The following is a 20,872-nucleotide window of genomic DNA, read 5'->3' on the forward strand; positions in this document are numbered from 1 at the left end:
GAGTCTGTTTTAATCAGTCCTCGCTCCTGCATTCAGTGATGTTGCTGTGCTACGACATTAGTCATTCTTTTTCCTGAGACAATAGAGACATGACATAGTAGCAGGCCGTTCTAGTTTAAATGGTAAGCTGACCGCTCTAATGCTATTCAAGGAATGTAGCCTGAAGTTTTTTTGTCGGGTATGCCAGGCAAGTACTGATTAAAAAATGTTTTGGGGTGTACAGTAAAACATAAAATTTTTGCTAAGCGGTGTATTTTTTATTTATATATATTTATATTTTAGTTTGGTTTTTTTTAGTAACGAGCCCAAGCTTGTATGTAGGTAGTCTATGTAAGCCCAACAGATGTTACAGAAAATGTGATTTGACTGCATCGATTCTTCCTGGGCAAGCAGCAGCTGGTGTCCCACAAGAGAACGGTTACTTCGGTCTCGTTCAGTAATTGTGCTCTGCCAGGCTGTCTAGACTCGACTCCAATTCAGTCGCTTCTCGTTCACTCACTGTAGGCAGAGTGAGCAGCACCCTACGATAACAGCATGTGGGGAAAGTCGAGGATTCATGAGCAGTCGGACGTTCGACTGGCTGACCCAGTACATACCGGACACTAAAAAAAGAGTTGTTCAAAAAGATTTGTTCGTTCATTTTCGGCCATCACTACTGCAAAGCTACTGTTCTAGGCAACTGCACTTTTCACATCACACATATGTTTTTCAACACCAACACACCAATGAACCAATATGTATGGTACCATTTATAAGACGTACCATGGACTGTTTGTGATTTTTGTGCCTCACGTTTATTGGAAAACAGCCAGATAATATTTAAATAAAAGGTAAAACTTTTCTCTCAACTTTTCCAGTTCAGTTGAATCTGTTTTAAATCAGTTGGGTTAAAACAAATTATATCTATAATTTTCTTAATTACTTTTTTTATATTTATCTACAGAATTAGGAAGCTCTGTTTTGCTGCTTGCTTATAACTTATTTTATCCTCTTCTCTTAGAAGCCTCCCTTTTCTTGTTAATACATCTCCACCTGACATCACATATATGTATTAACAGCCTACTGCGCTGCAGTAGAGTGTAAAATGTAGTTTTAGATGCTTAGTTTGTCTTATGTATCTGTTTTTAAATACACTCTTCATCATTTTGCATGTTTTTTTAATGCATCCTATTTAATTCTCTTCTTTGCCACTACACCTGTGTTCAAAGTACCATTTTATAAAAGGCACTGTTCACATTCACAAAAATTGCTCATTTATTTACAGCTTTGAAATAAATACGAATGTATTCTTAGTCAAACAGATTTTTAATACAAATTAAAAAGGAGCTGCTATGATGAAACCTCACTGTCAAATTTGACTGGTAGACCTCATACTACACACTTACAGGGGAGTGAACTCAAACACATATACTCTCATCTTATTATATTGTTGTACTTTGTTTCTACCTTGTTTTCACCATTTTCACTTCATCATGAGAAGCGTTAGATAGTTGACTGAGCAAGTCTCACAAAAAGCTGTATTTTCTGTTATTCATTTATTGTAAAAACACGACAATACAATATTTAATTACTGTTCAGGGGAAGTCTGCGTCAGCTGTTAAGTAATTCGCGAAATGCATTCATATCATTACATTTATGTAAAAAAAAAAACTGGTTTCAGCGAAAACATGAATCATTTGAAACTGCTGTTGCTAAGCATTTTTTTAAACTATTAACTCAAATATTAATGATGCACATAGGGAATAAAACAGAAGGAAAAATACACTGTAAAGCACTTGTTTTCTCTGAAGTCTTCATTCCACATATGAAGTGAAATTTGGAGCGAGGGAGATCTACTCTCCACCTAAGATAAGGTGCAGTTGGCAGTATCGAACCCCGAACAGATCCATTTGTTGCTGAACTGTTTGTATCCTTCAGCATTGATCAGGTCACTTCCTGAACAGAGATGAGCACATGGACACTCATTATCATGGCTCCTTGTGGATTAAAACGCTGACATGTATGAATTACTGAATATAGTCTACACTCTACAACACAACAAGATAAAACAAAATCCACTTTCATGGTAGTTCTTATCTGTGGAACAGATAAAATATTTACCGTCCATCAGGTTCTGGAGGCTGCAGTAGTTTGTGTTGTTATCAGCTGTATCTTTGAAGAACTCAGACACTGCCTCGCCCTGCACATCAGAAACATCAGAAGACGCTGATTTTTCATGAAGCACCAGAAGGGAAACAGTATGTCAAAGAGGAATGCCAGTGACTAAAGCTGATTAACTCTCTGAACTCTGATTTTTCGCCTTTAACATTCCTTGGAGTAGCTTTAAAGTCAGAAAAATAACTCCTCGCTGTAACATCACATGCACGTTTTTGTGTCTGCTTGTTTCAACATTTCATCAAAGCCATATGATACTGAGTAAAAATATCCAGAATTTAACATTTTTATGATGGCACCATTAAGTCAAATAGAAACATTAATGATGAGCAAAACATTAATGATGAGCAAAGCTTGTTGTGAGTCCAGCAGAGCAGAGGAGCTGCATCATTCAGAAAAACACACACTTACAGTCACTTTGCAAACGGTGGACTGCTCTAGAAGAAACTGAAGGTTGTTCACTTTTTTGGTTGCTGGAGACGTGTGCGTGGCTACGATCAGGTACGGAGCTGTCGACACAAGCTGCAACACATTTCAAATTCAGTCAGGTCTGACAGGAACGTTGCCAGCTGCACATTTCAAGCTCAGTTTGTTTGTATATATTTTCTACATTGTGTGTCAAGGAAACACTGATCATAACACAGTGACACGTTTCAGTTTGCACGTATCTTATTGTTTAATATCTCGTGAACACTGTGTTATATGCAGACAAATTATTTTGTTTCTGTTAATTGTTTTCAGGATCTGTGTGGCTGTGATTTCAGTGAGAAATGACTTATTTAATGACCACACTGAAAAGGGTAACCCCCCACCCCCCTTAGCATTTATAACCACTTTATAAGAATTTAATAAATGGTGTATAACACACTATAATGTAGTTGTACTCAGATTCAAGTGTAACAATTATAAATATAATCATATTTTATATCATTACAACTGTGTTTTACTATATTTTCATTCAATAGATGTTTGCTGCAGCCTCCACTTATCCCCACAGGAGGAGTTATAGTTGTTGACAATTACATTAATAAACACTTCTGCTTACAACTACATTACAACCTATTTATTAAATGATTATATACTATTTGTACATGCTAAATAGGGAGGTTAAAGTGGAGTGTTACCAAGAAATGGTATAATATGTATCTGTTGCATGTTCACAAGATATTAAAGGATAAATGTATATTTGATTACATTTTAATTGTTAACTACCTTCTATGCAGACACTGCTGCAGGCAAGTGGTCAAAAGGCATTATGGTCTATCTAAAACCTTTGAGTTATGGACAATGTACATTGTTTATTTGAGATGTTTATATTATTATCTCTGTGAAGAAACATGCTTACATCCATCGGCTAGCTTGCTGCATTCAAATGAATGCTGACAATGTGGATTATTTTCACCAAAATAACTCCTAATTCATTATTTGTAATAAATATATATATATATTCAGTGGACTGGGATGTTTCTGACCTCATACGAGCACCTCTCCCCTCTATATAGACAGCTTTCCTGGATCTGCCAGGCCTTAATCTGGCTCACCAGCTTCTCTTGAACATCTTGGCACGAGATGCCAAACAACCTGCAGAGCAGAGCAGTGAATGTTAGATTTGTTGCCGTAATATTGAGTTAAAGGCTTGTGTAGTATTCAAAAACACCAGAAAAATCAGTTTAATAAAAGATGAACTTTACGTATCAGAATAGAAACTCACGCTTCAGATTCTGTTAATCATTTCTCTGCACAGCCATGAAAAATGTGAGTCTTGTGCGTCCTGTAGCCTCCCCATGTCCAAGATAACTTGTGAGAAATTAGGCTGCACAGAACTCTGAATTCGATTAAAGCACCTTGTCCAACGTGCTTTTGACCCCTTTGGACTGTGACAGCAGTGGATTTCATGCAGCCCAAACACCATCATAAGGCATTATCTATGTCTAACTGGTCACATGGTGCAGCATGGACATTAATAATTAAATGAAAAAGGCCTAGTTTTACATTTTTGTAAAAATATAAAATATTCCTTAAAAGCACCCACAGTACATTCATATACAGTTTGATTCAACACAAGTTAATTAAATCTCTAAATTATCTCTCTCTATCATTGCTGACTATGCACAAATACTCAAAAAATAAAATCTACATTACCATTTGACTTTGCACTGTGCGGTGCGCTCTGCCACTGAGATGGTGAGTGTGGCCCCCAGGAGCAGAGCTGTAGCTACAAACAGGAATCTCAGGTCCATACTGAAGGCAGGTAGATCAGGCCCGTGTCCAGTATGTGGTCAAGTGTGTGGACGTCTTCTGAATGTCGGCTCGATCTCTCCCCCGAGGGCTTAAAAGGGCCACGCATCACGGGTCATGTGGAAAAGAGAACAGTTCAACATTGATTAACACGGACCACAGCATGGGTGAGAGAAAGAGAGTGGAGGAAATTGAAGATATCAATACAGCAGAAGTAACACACACGGAAAGTTATTTCTACAACAATTAGACTCAGCATTGTTTATTCAAATAATTTACATTAAAGGACCAGGTAACTGTGTATGATTATGGATTGCGTAACCATTTCAAATACAGGTGAATACTTTTCAAAGCAGATCAGAAGTTTTTAGATTGATTTCATAACTTCTGCAGCCATTGCTTTCTATTGAGAGCAGTTTGACCTTGCAGAGACCTTGAACTTGAGTAAAACACAGTATCATCAACATCCACAGCAACATTGTGCCCCTCTGGATAAGCCACAGAACACACTGAACAGTTTTCGAAAAGACTCCATTGAAGGAACACGGAAGAACATTTTGTTTCTCTGTATCAGTCAGTTATGGTGCACAGTAATGTAGAACATGAAAATTAAATCTTACTTATTTTTTCTGCAAACCTTAAAGATGCTCTGTGGTTGAAATGGCATGTGTAAAATCAGTGTTTTGAAAGAAGCCTCTCCTTAGTGAGTCTTTTTTGCTTGTACTGCCTCCCTAACACTGAAAGCAGCTGTCTGCTGCGTTAAAGTTGCGGGCATAACACCAAAACAATGAGCTGAAAGACCTTAAAATCACTCCGTAGAGTTGGGGAACTGCAGAGTCCGGTGACAGTTCTCTGTGGTTTCATCTAGTGAGACATTTCTTATACACGTTGTCATTTGATAGTTAGATTTAATAGTTGATTGTTAACATGAAATACATTTGAAACAAAATTTTCAGGGGGTTAAATCTTAATTATTTGTCTTTAAATCCTAAAGATGCTTCATGTTTGACAAAGATGTGTAAAATACGTGCTTTGAAAGAAGTCTTTCATGAGTCAAATGTTCTTTTTCCCTAACAGTGACCTATATTCAATCAATTACAAATTCTAAAAATAAATACCATTCATTCTTGTGAACTTTTCCAGAAATGTTCTGATTTACAGGTTGCTGTTTGTTGGTTGATAGGTTAGATGCTGGAGGATGTGTCTAATTCAAGCACTGGAACAAAAGTTGTATAATCAGTGACCAGAAAAATAGAACCTGAAATAGAATGGGAAAGAGTCTTTAGCAGGGGAAGAAAGACATGGGCTCTCTCTTTCCATTTACATGCTTTTTGCTATAGAAATATGGTCATGCAACTCAATTTCCAGACTTTGCACAGGAACAGATTACTGTAAACAATGTAAGAGACTTGAGATGTCTGAAGGGGGGACTGAGGAGCTGCAGAGGAGGCAGGCTTCTGTGGCGCTGGAGGAACTTCGTCAAGTCTGATACAATAATGTTGATCTGAACTTGGAGACCACTTTTAAGAGGAAACCTGTGTTACAAACTTGGAGCCTGGAGTTTGAAAAAAGTGGACTTTGCCCAGGCAGAGGAAGTCTAACGAAAAGATGCTATTGGTTGCATCATGGGAAAAATAGGTAGGATCCAGTGTTTTTCAGACCTGACCTTAAATATAATACAATAAACATTAACGTGTGAGGTGTATACTTGAACCTCTTTCCACTGGTGACAGCAACAAGGTCTAACAGAGGAGCAATGTCTTCAAAGAGCAGCAGCACTGACAGCACGCTGGACATCATTTGTTCTCACGCTGACTACAGTCAGCTTTCGTTGTTGTTTTAAATACCATGATACTGATTCAGCTTAGCTCGAACAGCATTTGTCAAGGAGCATGACACGCTACCGTGACTGTGCCCACAGAAAAGACTAGTTTGTATCCTGTGCCATGAACAGACTGAGAGGTGTAATGGTTAAAACAAAGAGCAGCTGTGTTGGAGGAGGGCTGCAGGCCAATGTTGCCGCTTACTGGCTGAAAGAGGAACTGCAGCGAGGACATTTATATTGACATCAACAAACAGTTTAACATTCTTTTGAAATTCCTTCGTAATTCTTAACTTTTTTTTATAGAATTACCACGTTGATAATAACATTCATGTAACTGTCTTTGTAGACAAAACAAATGTTCTGCTTTTTAAACTTGACTTCTTCAAGTCCCATTATAAATTTTTACTGACACCATTTTTTACTTAGAATATTTACTTAAATAAGCAACACACACAAACACGCAGCCTGTTTTCTTTTCTTATCACACAGTTCTGCTGATATTTCAGCACAGATGATGGAGAATTTGACTCTGGTTTTATTTTTAAGTCTTCCTCATTGTCCAACTTGTCATGTGTAACATTATCTTGCTTTTCTCTTTTGTTCACAGGCTGTGACAGTTTTTTTCTGAGTATCCCAGACTCTGCTTTAGGCTGCAGTCCTGCCACCGAAACAGGTTGTATTGTCACTAACAACAACTTTTAGTTTGTCAGTTCTGTCAGAGCTGGATTTAGAATAGTTCAAAACTTTGATATGGAGTCTGTCTCCTTTAAGTAAAAACGCAACATTTAACCCTTTTTAGAACATTTTTGTAACTGAACAGGAACATTATTGTGTTGTTTTCTTGTGGGTTTATTGAGACTGATGCCGAATGTGAGCAGAATTAGTTATTGGCCCTCAATAAATTAAAAGAAAGACAAAGTTGACTAAATACAAAAAAACAAACACTAAAAGACAAAAGTTATGTTTCTGGAGAGCGAAACTACTGTTGTTTATCTTACATGGTTTTTCTGCATCTTCCAGCTGATTTATTAGCCTGGTTTAACACCTCTGAATCGCTGCCCACATCTCCAAATTGTCCAGTGATTCCAACAGTAGAAGTGAAATGAAACGACAATTCAGTCTGAGCATGAGGCTACTAATTTATTTCTTCCATGCACTTTTATTGAATTTTACAACAACTCAGTAATCATGTGTCTTTGGTGAAAATGGACAATTAAATATATCATTGCTGGAAATACAGCATTTATATTTTTATGTATTTCTGATTGACTGCAATGTATTTTTTACAAGATGGACAAAAGTTAATTCTGTGAAATTTAAGAGGAAACTGAAACTGAAACATTTCTTTACATTTGTGCATTTTAAAACAGAAAAATATTGCATGTAAAAGGGTGCATAACCTTTGTGTCATTTGGATTATTAACTGCCACGTCTCACAGTTTTCACTGCGATGTACCTCAGCTTTCATTGGAAATCTAGTAAACACACAACCAACTGACAACAGCTCCCTCCAGTACATCACAGTGGGGTTTAGGGTTAATTTCAGTAAGCATGATTACAGGAAATGTGTGAGTGTTGTCTGAAACATCTTGATTAAACTTCTGATACTTCAAACTTGACACCATGAAGCATTATTCATTTGTATGTAGCCTATTCTTTGATGGATCAAAGCAAATGCAGTAACTGTACCTTTATCATTTTAGACCTAATTGGGGACCTTTTGCTCAATTTAATTTAGTCAATTAATAAAGTATTAATAAAGTATCATTTTTTTCAAGTCTAGTGACCAAACACATAGAAAGTTGTGAGTTGAGGTTTCAGACTCTGGTGATGTTCTTCACTGTTAGTCTGAAGTTCAGATCTGGTTGAAGCTGCTGGATAATGCTGTAGAGCTGAAAGACACAAATCATTTTAAACTCATGATATTCAGGTCCGTCAGTCATTACAGCATGTTATCAGATTGTGTACTGCGCGGATTACAGAGAGTACAATCAATACCGAATTGGTTTTATGAACGTTTTATCAGAAATAAAAGACAGGATTGGATTTTAAACCATGTAAGGACATGAATGTAAATTTGTACACAAGTTTAGTGAGTCACCTGGTTCACGACTGGAGCAACTGTCGTTTCATTTAGCTCCCGATAGGACTGGACAGCTGTCAGAAGGATTGCCACAACTGTGGGGCATATACAGTAAGAGGAAACCAAAAATCATTAATATCATGTTAAGACTTTGAATTATATTCTGCAAGCTTAAAATGCACTTACCATTGTCTGTTGAAAGAGATGTTGGCAGGACTGGCGTTGCCTGGACTGGTTGTGTAAAGGGAGTAGATGTCATGGTTGACATCTCCATGGCAGAGGAGGAAGCTGGGAAAATATTAAATAAATTAGACCACATTTTAAATCTAGACAGTTGAACTTCTTCCTACAAACCTGAGCTCAATACATTTACTTACAGTTTACATATTAAAAAGGATCTCCTTTAAATTTTCCAATGACTTCTGTCAGTGTACTCACTTGTCTGTGCAGCACACGAGGCCAAACATCCAGCAAATAGGATCAGCAGCAGCATGTTGAAGCTGTATTCCAAAAAAAAAGAGTGAAATCTGTAGTGAGAAAGTGTTCCCTTTGCTCTCACGAAGCCTCTGGCTTCTTTTGTTTTGTGCCTGGAAGTGACATCCTTACTCAGGGGGTGGAGCAGTGAACAACAATTCACAAGTTCCTCGAAGAATTTTCTGGGCCGGAGTGACTCAAGCAGGTGATCAAAACAAAGCCCATACTGTTCAATGAAATATGAGGAGGCATGTCACCAGTCACCAGTCTGTCAAACATGCGATTTCTAAGGATGTAAATTCCAAATCCAAAGATCATCCATCTCAAGAAAGGTTAAGAGTGAGATTTTTGCTATTAAATGAAGTTTTAGTTTAGCTTAAAACAACCAAAAACAAACTGTGACAACGAGAATTTTCTGCTACTTTTTATTGAGTTGTCTTTGAGTCAGTTACATTTTTAAGAGCCCTGCCCCTTAAAAACAAGAACAGGACAGAAAAAATCATCATCATGTTTCTTTTTTCAAATTAAAAGGGGAAAAAAAGTTCTGTTTAGATTTTTGTCAAGCTTAAGTCTGTCTATCCACTCATTTTGGGATAATGTAATTTTTGTGATAGTCTTCCTTTAGGCTACATTACAGTTGAATGAATAAATATAATAACTACAAAGAAATGAACTAAGTCTACAAATAACACATTTAAGAATACACTAAGTTAACTGCAAAATACAGAATGACACTCACTATGACACACACAAACTATCCTGAACCTCTTTTTACAACTTTGAAAACACATTTCAAAATTGTATCCATCGAGTTATTCTGTGCAACTATAATTTACTACAAGTAACTATAATCCTCTTTCTCTTGTTGGCAGAGGTGTTGTATTGTTCTTTCTCCACATCAGTAAATAAAGAATGACAATCAGCCATTAGACAGAGGAACAGCACACTACGGGCTCTTTAGCTTTCTGCTGCTGCTGCTGCTCGCAGAGCTGGATCGCTTGGAGGTGGTGAGAGGAGGGGAGGTCGCAGTCAGATCCAAGCCCAGTTCCACAGTCTTCAGTACGGGGGAGTGAAGTGCAGAGGCCCTGGGGCTGCTGCTGGCTGAGGACGCAGGAGACCTAACAGTACAGAAGGAGACCAACACCATAGAGATTCAGAGGAAGAGCAGCATACTAAAATCTTCTGCATGAAAAAAGTAGACAGAATCTTGAATGGTATCTTTTAATCTTTTAACATTTTATTTATACAGATAAAGACAAGTGAATATCTTAGCTAGTGTGGAGCATCCACGGCTGACTGGTTATTATCCATTGACACAGGAGCAGTATTCAATCATTTTTCTCATGCACAGTTTTATGATCAGTCCAATAGTTCAAATCGATGACCATCTGACAACAAGCCCACACTATTTCTGTAACCTCTACTATCACCTTCTCTGGAGAAGAGTTTTTATCAAGAAGTCTGACCTGAGAGAGGCGGAGCTGCGGGCAGAGTTTGTCTTGGAGCTCCGATGGCTGGTAGGAGTGGAAGATGGAGATGGAAGAGACAGATTGGCCTGAGAGAAACAGCAGAAAAAAACATGACAGTTGAGGAAACCTGTTTTTGCCACTGCAAATCATTCATATTTTAACTTAATCCTCGTAAATGACTCCAAAAATGACAGTAAGCACAGCCTGTCATGACTTAATGCTTAAATGAATCCTCCGAATATTAAAAAAATGCAGTGTTTATTGTTTTATACCTGCAGGAAGTATTTCTCCAACACTGATCTGAGGTCAGGTTTATCCACCATGGCCTCGTTCAGCATCTTGTTGACAGACTTGTTGAATTCTTTCAACTCCCTCAGCTTAATGTCCTTCTCCTCAAAAGTCTCAGCCTTGGTGTTTTTTGCTGAGCGGATCTCTTTGGTCAGTTTAGAGCACTAGCAAACAGCAGGACAATACAAAATTAAAATATGATTATGGTAACTGATAATAAATGTTTCCTTTCCTCCTTTATTATTCACTCACAGTGCAGATTGTACACAGTGTACACTGGGTTGTGTCAAAAAAGACAAAACAAATCAGGTTGATTTCCAAGCAATTTACGTTAAAAATAAATTATTGTAGCAATGGTGAAAGATGTTAAATGTGATTAGAAAAACTGGTACAGGTACACGTCAAACCTGCTTTGTGGCTCTGTGAATTTTCTCGTGCTGGGAAGTGATTTCTTTGTTCAGTTTACTGATGAATGACTGTTTGTGCGCAATCTTATCTGTCTCCACCTGCTCTTCTTGCAGCAGACTCTCCAAGGTATTGTTCATGTCCTGGAAATGGAGGGCGGTACACAAACACACACACACAAGCACACAAAAGAAAGGTGTAAAGGCAAGCACATACACAGAGATTCATGCGAAGAATGAAGACTGAACGCTTTAACAAGGAAAACAAGGAAAAATCAAAATAAATGTAGAGTATATAATGAAAGAAAGTATTTCAGTATTTCACAGTACAGTATAACACTATTTCATGTGGTACAGTATTAATAGCCCTTAAGAAACAAAATAATTCATGCTGTCAACTGGGTTTGGTTGTAATAAAATAAAAATGTTTAAAATACAATAAATAAAAAGGATTATTTTTAATTATTCAGTCTAGCTTTGACTGGACTGAATTTTTATGCCTAAAATCATATAAAATGTTCAAGAATACATTTTGTGAGCTGTGAAGATTTATTATACTTTTGATGCAGTTTCCCCCCTGTTTTTTATCTGATTGGATTGAAGTTCAAACTTAGCCTAGCTATAACCTAGCTATAACGTAAGTGTTTAGTAAGTGGAGACAAAATAGTTTGTACAAAGAGATAAGTTGTCACTAAATATTTACACCCAGTAACTACTGTGTAACTGTTACCTAGCTAACTGAACCAACTGACAAAGCTAACGTTAGCTTGCTAGTATAACCTAATTTGAGTGAAAGAGGAAGTGGGATAAAGTCAACACATCTGACCTGATCCTTGATTAAAATGCTGTTCAATAATGATGTAAACTGGAGACGTTTCTAAATTACATTTCACAAAAATAACACAATATACCTAAAATTATAAAATGTTAAGCCAACACCGTTAGACTGAATAATGAAATAACATCAGTTAGGTTAGCACAGTCAGATATTTCCAACTCAATCTAAAATGCATGAAGTTTCTAACTCTGAAACACACATATTTCTCCATGTACGCATGTATAAATAAAACTTAAGTTTTCAACTTAAGTTTAAAATATTGTTTGACTCCCTGAAATTGTTATTTTGGAAGTTATGTTACAGCTTGTGATGCTGCAGTGACTTCCTGTTTACATAGTTGATTGCTTTTGATTGGACAGCACAAAGTACAAATGTTTCCTAGCAACCAATTTGCACATGATTAAAGTCTTTTCCAGCTAAGACATTTCTTAAGTTTTAGTAAATCACTAGTTCAAAACTAGCTAGCAGTTAGTAAGAATTTAAGAAAGACTTTACACACAAACTTAGTGATGGATTTACAGATAGCTGGGGCAACCCAATCCAGGATAAAATGGGATGTTCACACATTTTTAGTGGTCAGTCAGTAGCTTTAAATTCCGGTTGTGGACATAAACAGGGAAATTTTAACTTTATTATTGACTTTGACCTTATTGACTATTATGAGCATCAGAAGGTCTGACTATCATACTAGTAATAAAAGAGGAATGGGCAACAAATGTGACATAAAAATAGTTTGACAATAGAGTTTAGCATGTTTAAAATGTAGGCTGACATATGGACGATGTATTCAAATGTAACACAAATAAGTTACTTCTGTGAGTATTGTAATGGGATATGTTACAGATTTAGGATGAGGTATTTAGTAATCAGGGACTAAGTATTCTGCTTGACATTGGCTATAAATAGGACTAACCTGTAAGTCCTGCTGGAGCTCTTGGATCTGTCTTTTCTTATACCTTAGCGTCTCCTCGGCCACCTTCAACTGCTCTTCTAGCTTCAGCTTTTCCTGGTACTCTGGACCTAAAACAAAAACAGTCTAAATTACTTTGTGATCACTGATAGCTGCTCAATTGATGTTGAGAAAAAACATACATAAATCACATAACTTCCTGCTGATGATCCCTGATAAGAGTGTTGCTGTCGAGTTGCTGGTTTAGTTACATTCAATATACCTGTTCATACGTACTGGATTCATTTGCCTTGTTGAGAGATTTGCGAAAAGCTGAGTTGCTTTTGTTGAACAACTGAATGGTGTTGTCCAGAGCTCTATTTTCCAGCTCCATCTTGCGGATTTTAGCATCCAGACTGTCTCCATTCCGCTTGAGCTCCTCTTTCTCTTGTGCAGCCTGATGAAAAGCACACAGCAGTGGTTCAGAGCACTGGTGTGCTCTGCAGGAACAAATCCAACCTTGTTCAGCTTCAACAGACTCTGTTTGTAACACGATGGTGTGTTTAAAGACCTCTTACCTTCGTGATGTAGTAAGCCTGTGATTTTTCCTCTTCCCCCTGAGGAGCTGCTATTGAAAGCGTCACGACCTCAAAGCGTTTCTTCATCATGTCGATCTTGGACAGTTTCTCATTCAGTTCAATACTAAGAAGGAAACAATTGCTACATTAAGTGATCTTCTTTTTGTAAAAATTCTTATGTAGTTCAGTATAGACCCTAATGTTGAAACATAACTGAGAACAAGTTTTATCTATTTGACCGTATAGACAATAGTCAGCTAGATGAGCAAAGGATGAACAAAGAGCAAAGTGATATTTGGGGTCACAGCTGGGGTTTTTACCTGAGCCTCTGTCTCTCCTGCTCACTGATCTTGAGCTGCTGGCCGAGCATTTCTCTGTAGACCTTGATCTCCTCCTCCCTCTCCTTCATGGCTTTCTGCAGCTCCAGCTTTCTCTTCTCCAAGGACAGCATGCTGTCCGCCTTGTTGTACAGCAGATCCCTCATACGCTTGACCTCTATCTTCATTATGTTGTGCTCCACCATGTTGTCCTGATGAGGAACATGTGAGGTCATCTTTTAACTTTCATGTCATTGTAGAAGGTGGCAAAAAACAAATCCACTGTGGTATCTACAGATACACCTGACATCTGTGGTTGATTGCTGGAGAGCTTGCATTAACTTCCTAATAGTGAGAATTAGTTGCAACTGGCGAATATTTAGAAAAAATTATCTAATAATTAATTATTATTTTGTTCTATAAAATGTAAAAAGAATAGTTAATGTATCTCTCATGCTAAAATGAATACTCCATTAATTGATATCAGGAAACTGAAAATGAACTTTAATCATCGATTAATTGTTTAAAGGAATAATTCACCAACTTGGAGAAAACGCTTATTGGCTTTTTTGTCGAAAGATAGATAGTTCGATACCACTCTCATGTCTGTACAGTAAATATGAAGCCAGCAGCCTGTTAGCTTAGCTTAGTCATTAGCTTAACCGTACAATGCAACTTTTACAGCGGTTTATGTGCTGGACTATTTCTTGGCTGGGAGAAGTAAATTCCTGGAGTCTGGTAAGTGGTCGACAAATGGAATCAATTTCAATCTGGACCAAAGGGTGGGCCGACCAATTGACTGACATTGCCATCCCTAGAGACACGCCGCTAGCGTGCCTAAAAATGCCAAACTTTTGCTGGTTCCAGCTTCTCGAATGTGAGGATTTTTGCTCTTTTATGTTTGTAAATTGAATATCTTTGGCTGTTGGACTATTGGTTAGGTCACCTTGGGCTCTGGGAAACTGTGACGGCACAGTTTTCACTATTTTCTGGCATTCTACAGGCTAAACGCTTAGCTGATTTGTCAAAAAAATAAAAGAATAATTCATAATGAAAATAACTGTTAGTTGCAGCCATATGTACTGTATCTCCGTCAAAAGTTGCCAGATTCCAAAACGGGATCTTGAAATAAAATTATTATTACTTATTTTGTCTGACCAAAATACAGAAAACAATTCAATTTACAATGATATGAAACAAAGAAAAATAAACGATTTTCACAGTTGAGAAGCTGTAACCATTAAATGTTGTAATCTTACTTGATTAATGGCATACTGTAATTAATAAAAATAGCCCTCAAATCGTTTTGTCAATCAAATAATTATTTCAGAAATATGGAGGATGACCTTTCAAACTGAGATATGACCTTGAATCAAACTTAGTGACTCAAGGGATTTCATGATACCTGTTATGACATCAGTTAGTTACCTGTTTCCTGAGCCTGAGTCTCTTCAGCTCCTTTTCATTGGTGTTACAGAGTAGCATGAGCTCCTCTACCTTGTCGGTCATATCTCTCTTTTGAGCTCCTGACTTCTCCATCTCTTTCCTCAAATAGCGAATATCATCCTACCAGGGACAAAGACACATGTCAGATGGAATTATTTCACTGGTTCAGTGTGTGAAAAATGCAGTACGGTAACAAACAATCAGACTGACCTCAGACTCCTTGAGCGTGTTGGTAAGCATGTTGGCTGTCTTCTTCTTCTCCTCTAAAGCTTTGGTCAGCTCAGCGATCTTAATGTCTAGCATTTGTTGTTCATTTGAGTGAATGTCGCCTTGTAGCCGTGCCAGTTTTCTATCCAGGTAGACGATCTGGGAGTCCTACACAATGCAGCAAAGTGAAAGGAAAATCTGAATATGTGTATTGGTATTGCAGAGTCTAGCACCAGACTAGGGAATGCTGTTTAGTGTGATTGTAGAAGGTCACATTTGTGTGTGTACCTGTTCACTCATGGTCATCTGCTGTCTTATCATTTCCTTCTCCAGTTTTATGAGCTGGCTGTCCAGGCTGGTGATGGTGGATTTATTCCTCGAAACCTGGGCGATAGAATCCTTCTCCTTTGTCTTGAGGGCCTGCAAGTGCTCTTTACGGCAAAAAAGTTCCTCCCTGCAGTCACGGAGCTGGACATCCAACTCCTATAGCAAAGCACAGGCCAAAACAGGGTTACACAGTAGTATTACAGCACAAAGCTGTATCATTTTGAGCACACTAAAAAATGCCTTGTCATAAGTAATACTGATTTCTAAAAAATCCTGCTATTTCCTGCATTTATATAGTTTTATATCAGCCTAGCATGATGAAATGATCTATAGTGATTAAATTAGTTAGTGCTTTCCATAATAATTGTAGTCCAACAAAGAAATTTGAAATTCTAGCACTATATGTTGTATTTGCATCTTTTTAGCAAAGAGCGCTGGTGTCCTTTACTGTCTCATCTTTGATTGATGTTCAATGCTAGTGTTTTTTAGGAGAATAGTAAGTCTAAATATAAATTAAATATTTTTTGTTTGTTTGTATAGTTTCTGTAGCTCTTCCTGTGAGGCCACATACAGCCCTAACAAACCTCCTCCACTCACAGGGTATGGAGCCCTGTATGTGGCCTGAGAGGCAAATCCCAGGGCAAAAAGAATTTACAAAGCACAGACTGCTGCACATTAAGCTTGCTGTGGGCAAAGGGTAATAAATGAAGGCAACCTAGATTAATGTATTAACATTTTTAACAAATCAGAGCTTCTCTCATCTGGATTATGGCGACTGGACTGTAAGCGGACATTGTTCAGAGAAATATTAACAAGTAAAGGGAGGGGGGGGACACGCCCCCTCCCCCAATTCACAGTGGAAATGATGCCCTTGAAACCAATACCTACAGCAGTCAGTTCTGCTTTGGGTTCAAAAACTGGTGGTTTTGACTCTATTTCATCTCTATAATTACACCACACCTCTAATGTGCCCTTAAAGTTTGTATGTCTTTACAATGCATGATGTTCACACTTATTTTATACTTATACCCACTTGGTACTTAATTTATTTTCTGACCTGTATTATAGTGTATTATATTTTGCGCTCAGTACTTCTATTCCTGTGTGCACTGACGTGATAGTGAGCTGCTGCAACAAAAGAGTTTCCCCTCATGGATCAATAAAGTATTTCTGATTCTGATTACCATATCAGGTACAATTCAAAGAATATATTCAGTTTGAAATATGCAGTAGGTGAGCCCTTTATGGTTAACATTTTAATTTCTATGAGCATGAATCAGGAAGGAGTTCCACCCCCACAATTAAGACACCCTAGAGAGACACTATTTACTTAAATTTGTTTTTGTAGGTTCACTGATTTGAAGGTCATTTATTTCTGAGTTTTTATGCTCCTCTTTGTTGCTGTTTGAGATCATTGAGCCCATGTTGCCTAGTGCAGCTCTAAATTCATGGCAACACCAATGTACAGTATTTTTGATGATATTGATATTGTGATTGTGTCCAAAAGCTATCAGCAAAAATAAAAATTAAAGAGTGTGCTGAGATGAAGAACTGAAAAAAAGTTATGTGTTCAACAACAGTTCTCTTCCAATTGCCACCATAGCAAATTAACAGTTTATGGTTCATGATTGTCAGGCTGCTTACCTTGATTGCCAGTTCCTCATCTTTGAGGAACTGGTCCATCTGTGCAGCTCTCTCCTCCTCACTAAGGGCAGTCTGAGTCACGCCTTTCAGCTTCTCTTCCAGCGCAACATTGTAGGCCCTGGCCTCCTTGAGTCTACAGCACACACATATACAGACAAAGCTTGTGTACTAAAGCTAGAGTTGTCATTTAGCAACACATGTTGTAAGATTTCACTGACTTGTCATTGTTATCTTGGATATCTTTCTTCATTCTGGATATGTGGGACGTCACAGACTCCACATCAGAGGTTGCTCTGTCCCGTGTACCTTTGCAACTATTCAGCTGCAAGACACATGAGAATCAATTCGCTCACTCTTACAAATATGAAGCTGGATTACAGATGAGGTTTCTGATAAAATTGCAAGATTCGTTGAGCACACATTCAGTTATGCCATCAACTGAAAATGTTTATATTATATATATGACACAATTTTCTAGTGACAAACGTTTAGCCAACGGTAGTTCAAAAGCTTTTATGTTGAGCTGCTTTGAGAAGCAGACCTCATCCTGCAGCCTGCTGCAGTTATTCTCCTGCTCCTTCAAATCCTGCCGCAGCTTTGCAGCCTGTCGGTTGGCTATGGTTATCTTCCTCTCAGTTTCCTTGTTGTTGTTCCTCTGAGTATCCAGCAAGTGCTCCCTCTCTGTAATGGTGGCATTCCTCTCCCTGATGTTCTGGTTGGCTTGGGCAAGTTGCTGGTTGGATGAAGGAACAAGACAGGAACACAAACATGTGTTACTCAAGTCTACCTGTTCAGTGTGCATTCACATTTTGTTGGCTTTTATTGTTCAGTATGCTTCAGTTTGAGTCAGCATGTCTTTTACCAACGCACACTGCTGCATCTCAGCGTCTCGTTGCTTCATCTGCTTGATTGTGTTTTCCCACTGGTGGAGGAGCTGCTGTGTCTCCAGGTGGGCCTTCTGCAAGTTTTCTGTAGTTTTATCCAAAGCAATCTGTTAGGAAAACAGAAGAAAAACATATTCTCGTGACAGTCTGTGGCTTAAAGATTTCAAGCATTTTCCCATGGGAGTGATATTCAAGAACAACATGATGTAAATCCTCATTTATATTTAAGCAATTAAGTGTCGTCTTACATTATCTGGGACATAAAAATTACAAAGTCAAATGTTTTGACCAAACCAAAATGTGTTCTTCCTAAACAACTATCTGCCAGGTGCCAATGGCATCGTGAATGATGTACAGACGAATGCATGGGACCAGATTGTGACGCTAGTTTGTCATATATACTTTCTTCGCTGAGGCAAACATCCACCATACATACAGTGAGAATGTAGTGTTTTCTTTTACAGTACCTGTGCAGATGTAGTCTCAGTCAATTCTTTGTCAAGTGCTTTGCGCTTTCCATTGGCCTCCTGTGTCTTCTTCTCTATAGCCAGAGTGAGTGACTACATCAGGAGAGATTATAAAGCTGTTAGCTCAGGATGTTTGTATGTAACTGCTGCTGATAACAGAATAGATGTACAGCCTGTTGATGCATATTTCTCTTTACCTTGATCCTCTGCTCATCTTGCTGGGCGTACTTGATGATGGCCATTGTGTCCTCATCTTTGCATGCTGACTCCTCTAAAAAGGCATCCATGGTCTGCTGGTCCCAGTTCATCTGGTTCCTAAACTCCTCTAGCTTCTGTTTGGCCTTGAAGATATGGTTCTGAGGATATGGACAAATGTTAAGTATCACATTTTGGCTTCAACAGCTTGTTCTATATTTAAAGTATATATGTTGTGGATGGTACAGACCTCTAGCATGTTCCTCCTCTCTGCTAAAGATCTATGGTCATTCTCCATCTTAGCAGTCTCCTGTGCCAGGCGACCTGTCTCCCTTTCTGCGAGGGCTGTGAGGTGTTTCTCCAACTCTTCTTCTCTGTCCTTTGCCTTGCACAGAGCCTATACATGCAGAAAAATCAAAATGAGAAATTAACAACACAGCTGACATTGTGACTGTAACCCATTTACCAGAAGAGACGTACTCCTGTCTGATACATAATAATAAACAGTGTATTCTGATATACCTACCTCATTATTTTCCAGCTCTTGTTTAGCATTTTTGAGGAATTCAGTCATTAACTGCCTTTGATCCTTGTTTCTCTCAAGTGTGTTTTCCAGTTGCACCACCTCCGTCTCTTTTTTACGAATCTGTTGTTGAGGAAGTCATCAGATTAAAACTATAACATTTATGACATACAATCTGCAGCATGTTTGTTCTTGTGAGCATTATATAATAGTAACTGATGAAGCTCATGTGAGCCTATGTGGTAAGAGATCTTGATAGTGTGCCACATGACTTGGAATCTATAAATTACATATTTTTTAACTAAAAAAATCCAACTTTATACAAAAGTTCAATCAGGAATCACTGACCACGTCATTAATTCAATACAAACCAGCTGTGAAACATGTCTGCCAGAAATATAGAGAAAATAACCTAATAATTAAGAAAATATGTATACATTCAGTAGGTACACTTGTACAAATATGTAAACATTTTGTAATACAGGAATCACAGAGCAAATTTCCACACATTTAAAAGCTGAGGATATCTGGCAGTTTTCTGCTTTTAGGAGTCCCTGAGTTACATGATTTGTTAATTTCTTAACAATGTTGCATTATGTTCCATTTATTTCTAACAAAAAACTTTCCTATGTCAACCTTTCCTTATGTGGTCATATAGTTATTAGCAATAACTTGGTATCATTAATTATTAGTCCTTAGGTCTCACAAAAAAAAAAACATTTCATGGAATTATTTTAGTCAAATAAACACCATTTAATATATAGTGTGGTTATGTGGCTAACCCAGCAGCTATTCATTTTGGTAACTAGCCAGTTGCTTAGAGAGACTGAAACCTCCTAATTTATTATAATTTAATGTATGTAATGTAATTTTTGTTGGTCCCTAAGGAAACTTCCGTTAGGTTTGAGTCTTAGAGTCTAGATTTCAAACATCCAACTAGCTTAGCTTGACCACGTTAGGTTGACGTTAATTACACAGCGGTATCACTCACTAAAATAAACCATTTTAATCGTGGGGTCATAAATAAATATAACTTTCCCACACTCACCTCTTCTATCAAAGCCTTGTTTTCAGCGTTGGGTTCGGGGATAGCAAAGTGCTCATCCCAGCCTATCTCAGATAAAACTCTATTAAGAACGCACGACATTTTCCTGCACTGATTGACTAAGTCTCTACAAAGAACGACAATTCAAAAGTCAAGAATAATTCAAAGTAAGAATTGTTTCCGCTACGTTATAATCAACTGCCGCGATCAGTTGTTTCTTTCTCCAGTTTGCTGTAACTGTTGCAACCGCTGTCTGTTGTCAGTCGCCCTTAGCAACCGCACGTGCCTTTAAATGTTGTCACCACAAGGTGGCAGCGCGAGGCTACAAAGAATGCTGCAGCACGGTACCTCAGGTATTGTCCTTTCCACTATACTTGACGTCTTTTTAAGTTATTGGCCTTTACAACATAGACAATACTCAGAGGGAACTCAAAATGTATCAGACAGGCAGTTTTAAAGAGGGCTATGTATGCTGAGAAGAGTACAAGTCACTACCCCATCTCAATTTACGCATATGGTAACTCCCTAAAAGCATCATCAATTATGTATTATTTATATTTTAAAGATCATTTCCATG

The 20,872-nt window shown here is 37.9% G+C and overlaps 2 protein-coding genes across 2 annotated transcripts; both read right to left on the reverse strand.

Moving 5' to 3' along the window:
• Positions 1–1,516: 1,516 nt before the first annotated feature.
• On the reverse strand, positions 1,517–4,697 carry wu:fc46h12 (uncharacterized protein LOC568958 homolog). Its single transcript, XM_044218214.1, has 5 exons — positions 4,297–4,697; positions 3,627–3,735; positions 2,566–2,676; positions 2,101–2,179; positions 1,517–1,935 (listed from the first exon to the last, which is right to left on the reverse strand). Exons 1-5 carry the CDS (start codon positions 4,392–4,394, stop codon positions 1,844–1,846), a joined length of 489 nt encoding a protein of 162 aa, XP_044074149.1. The 5' UTR covers positions 4,395–4,697; the 3' UTR covers positions 1,517–1,843.
• Positions 4,698–7,342: 2,645 nt separating this feature from the next.
• ccdc39 (coiled-coil domain containing 39) lies at positions 7,343–20,564 on the reverse strand. The gene is made up of 23 exons (XM_044218215.1): positions 20,299–20,564; positions 19,254–19,373; positions 18,978–19,124; positions 18,730–18,888; positions 18,533–18,625; positions 18,044–18,172; positions 17,723–17,914; positions 17,400–17,503; positions 17,182–17,314; positions 15,499–15,693; positions 15,214–15,378; positions 14,986–15,123; positions 13,561–13,769; positions 13,241–13,364; positions 12,960–13,119; positions 12,687–12,793; positions 10,939–11,079; positions 10,516–10,695; positions 10,241–10,329; positions 8,739–9,892; positions 8,487–8,588; positions 8,319–8,395; positions 7,343–8,109 (listed from the first exon to the last, which is right to left on the reverse strand). The coding sequence occupies exons 1-20, from the start codon at positions 20,395–20,397 to the stop codon at positions 9,721–9,723; spliced, it is 2,856 nt and encodes a 951-aa protein (XP_044074150.1). The 5' UTR covers positions 20,398–20,564; the 3' UTR covers positions 7,343–8,109; positions 8,319–8,395; positions 8,487–8,588; positions 8,739–9,720.
• Between the last annotated feature and the right edge of the window lie 308 nt (positions 20,565–20,872).

This window comes from Siniperca chuatsi, linkage group LG13 (assembly GCF_020085105.1).
Source record: "Siniperca chuatsi isolate FFG_IHB_CAS linkage group LG13, ASM2008510v1, whole genome shotgun sequence".
Classification (NCBI taxonomy): domain Eukaryota; kingdom Metazoa; phylum Chordata; class Actinopteri; order Centrarchiformes; family Sinipercidae; genus Siniperca; species Siniperca chuatsi.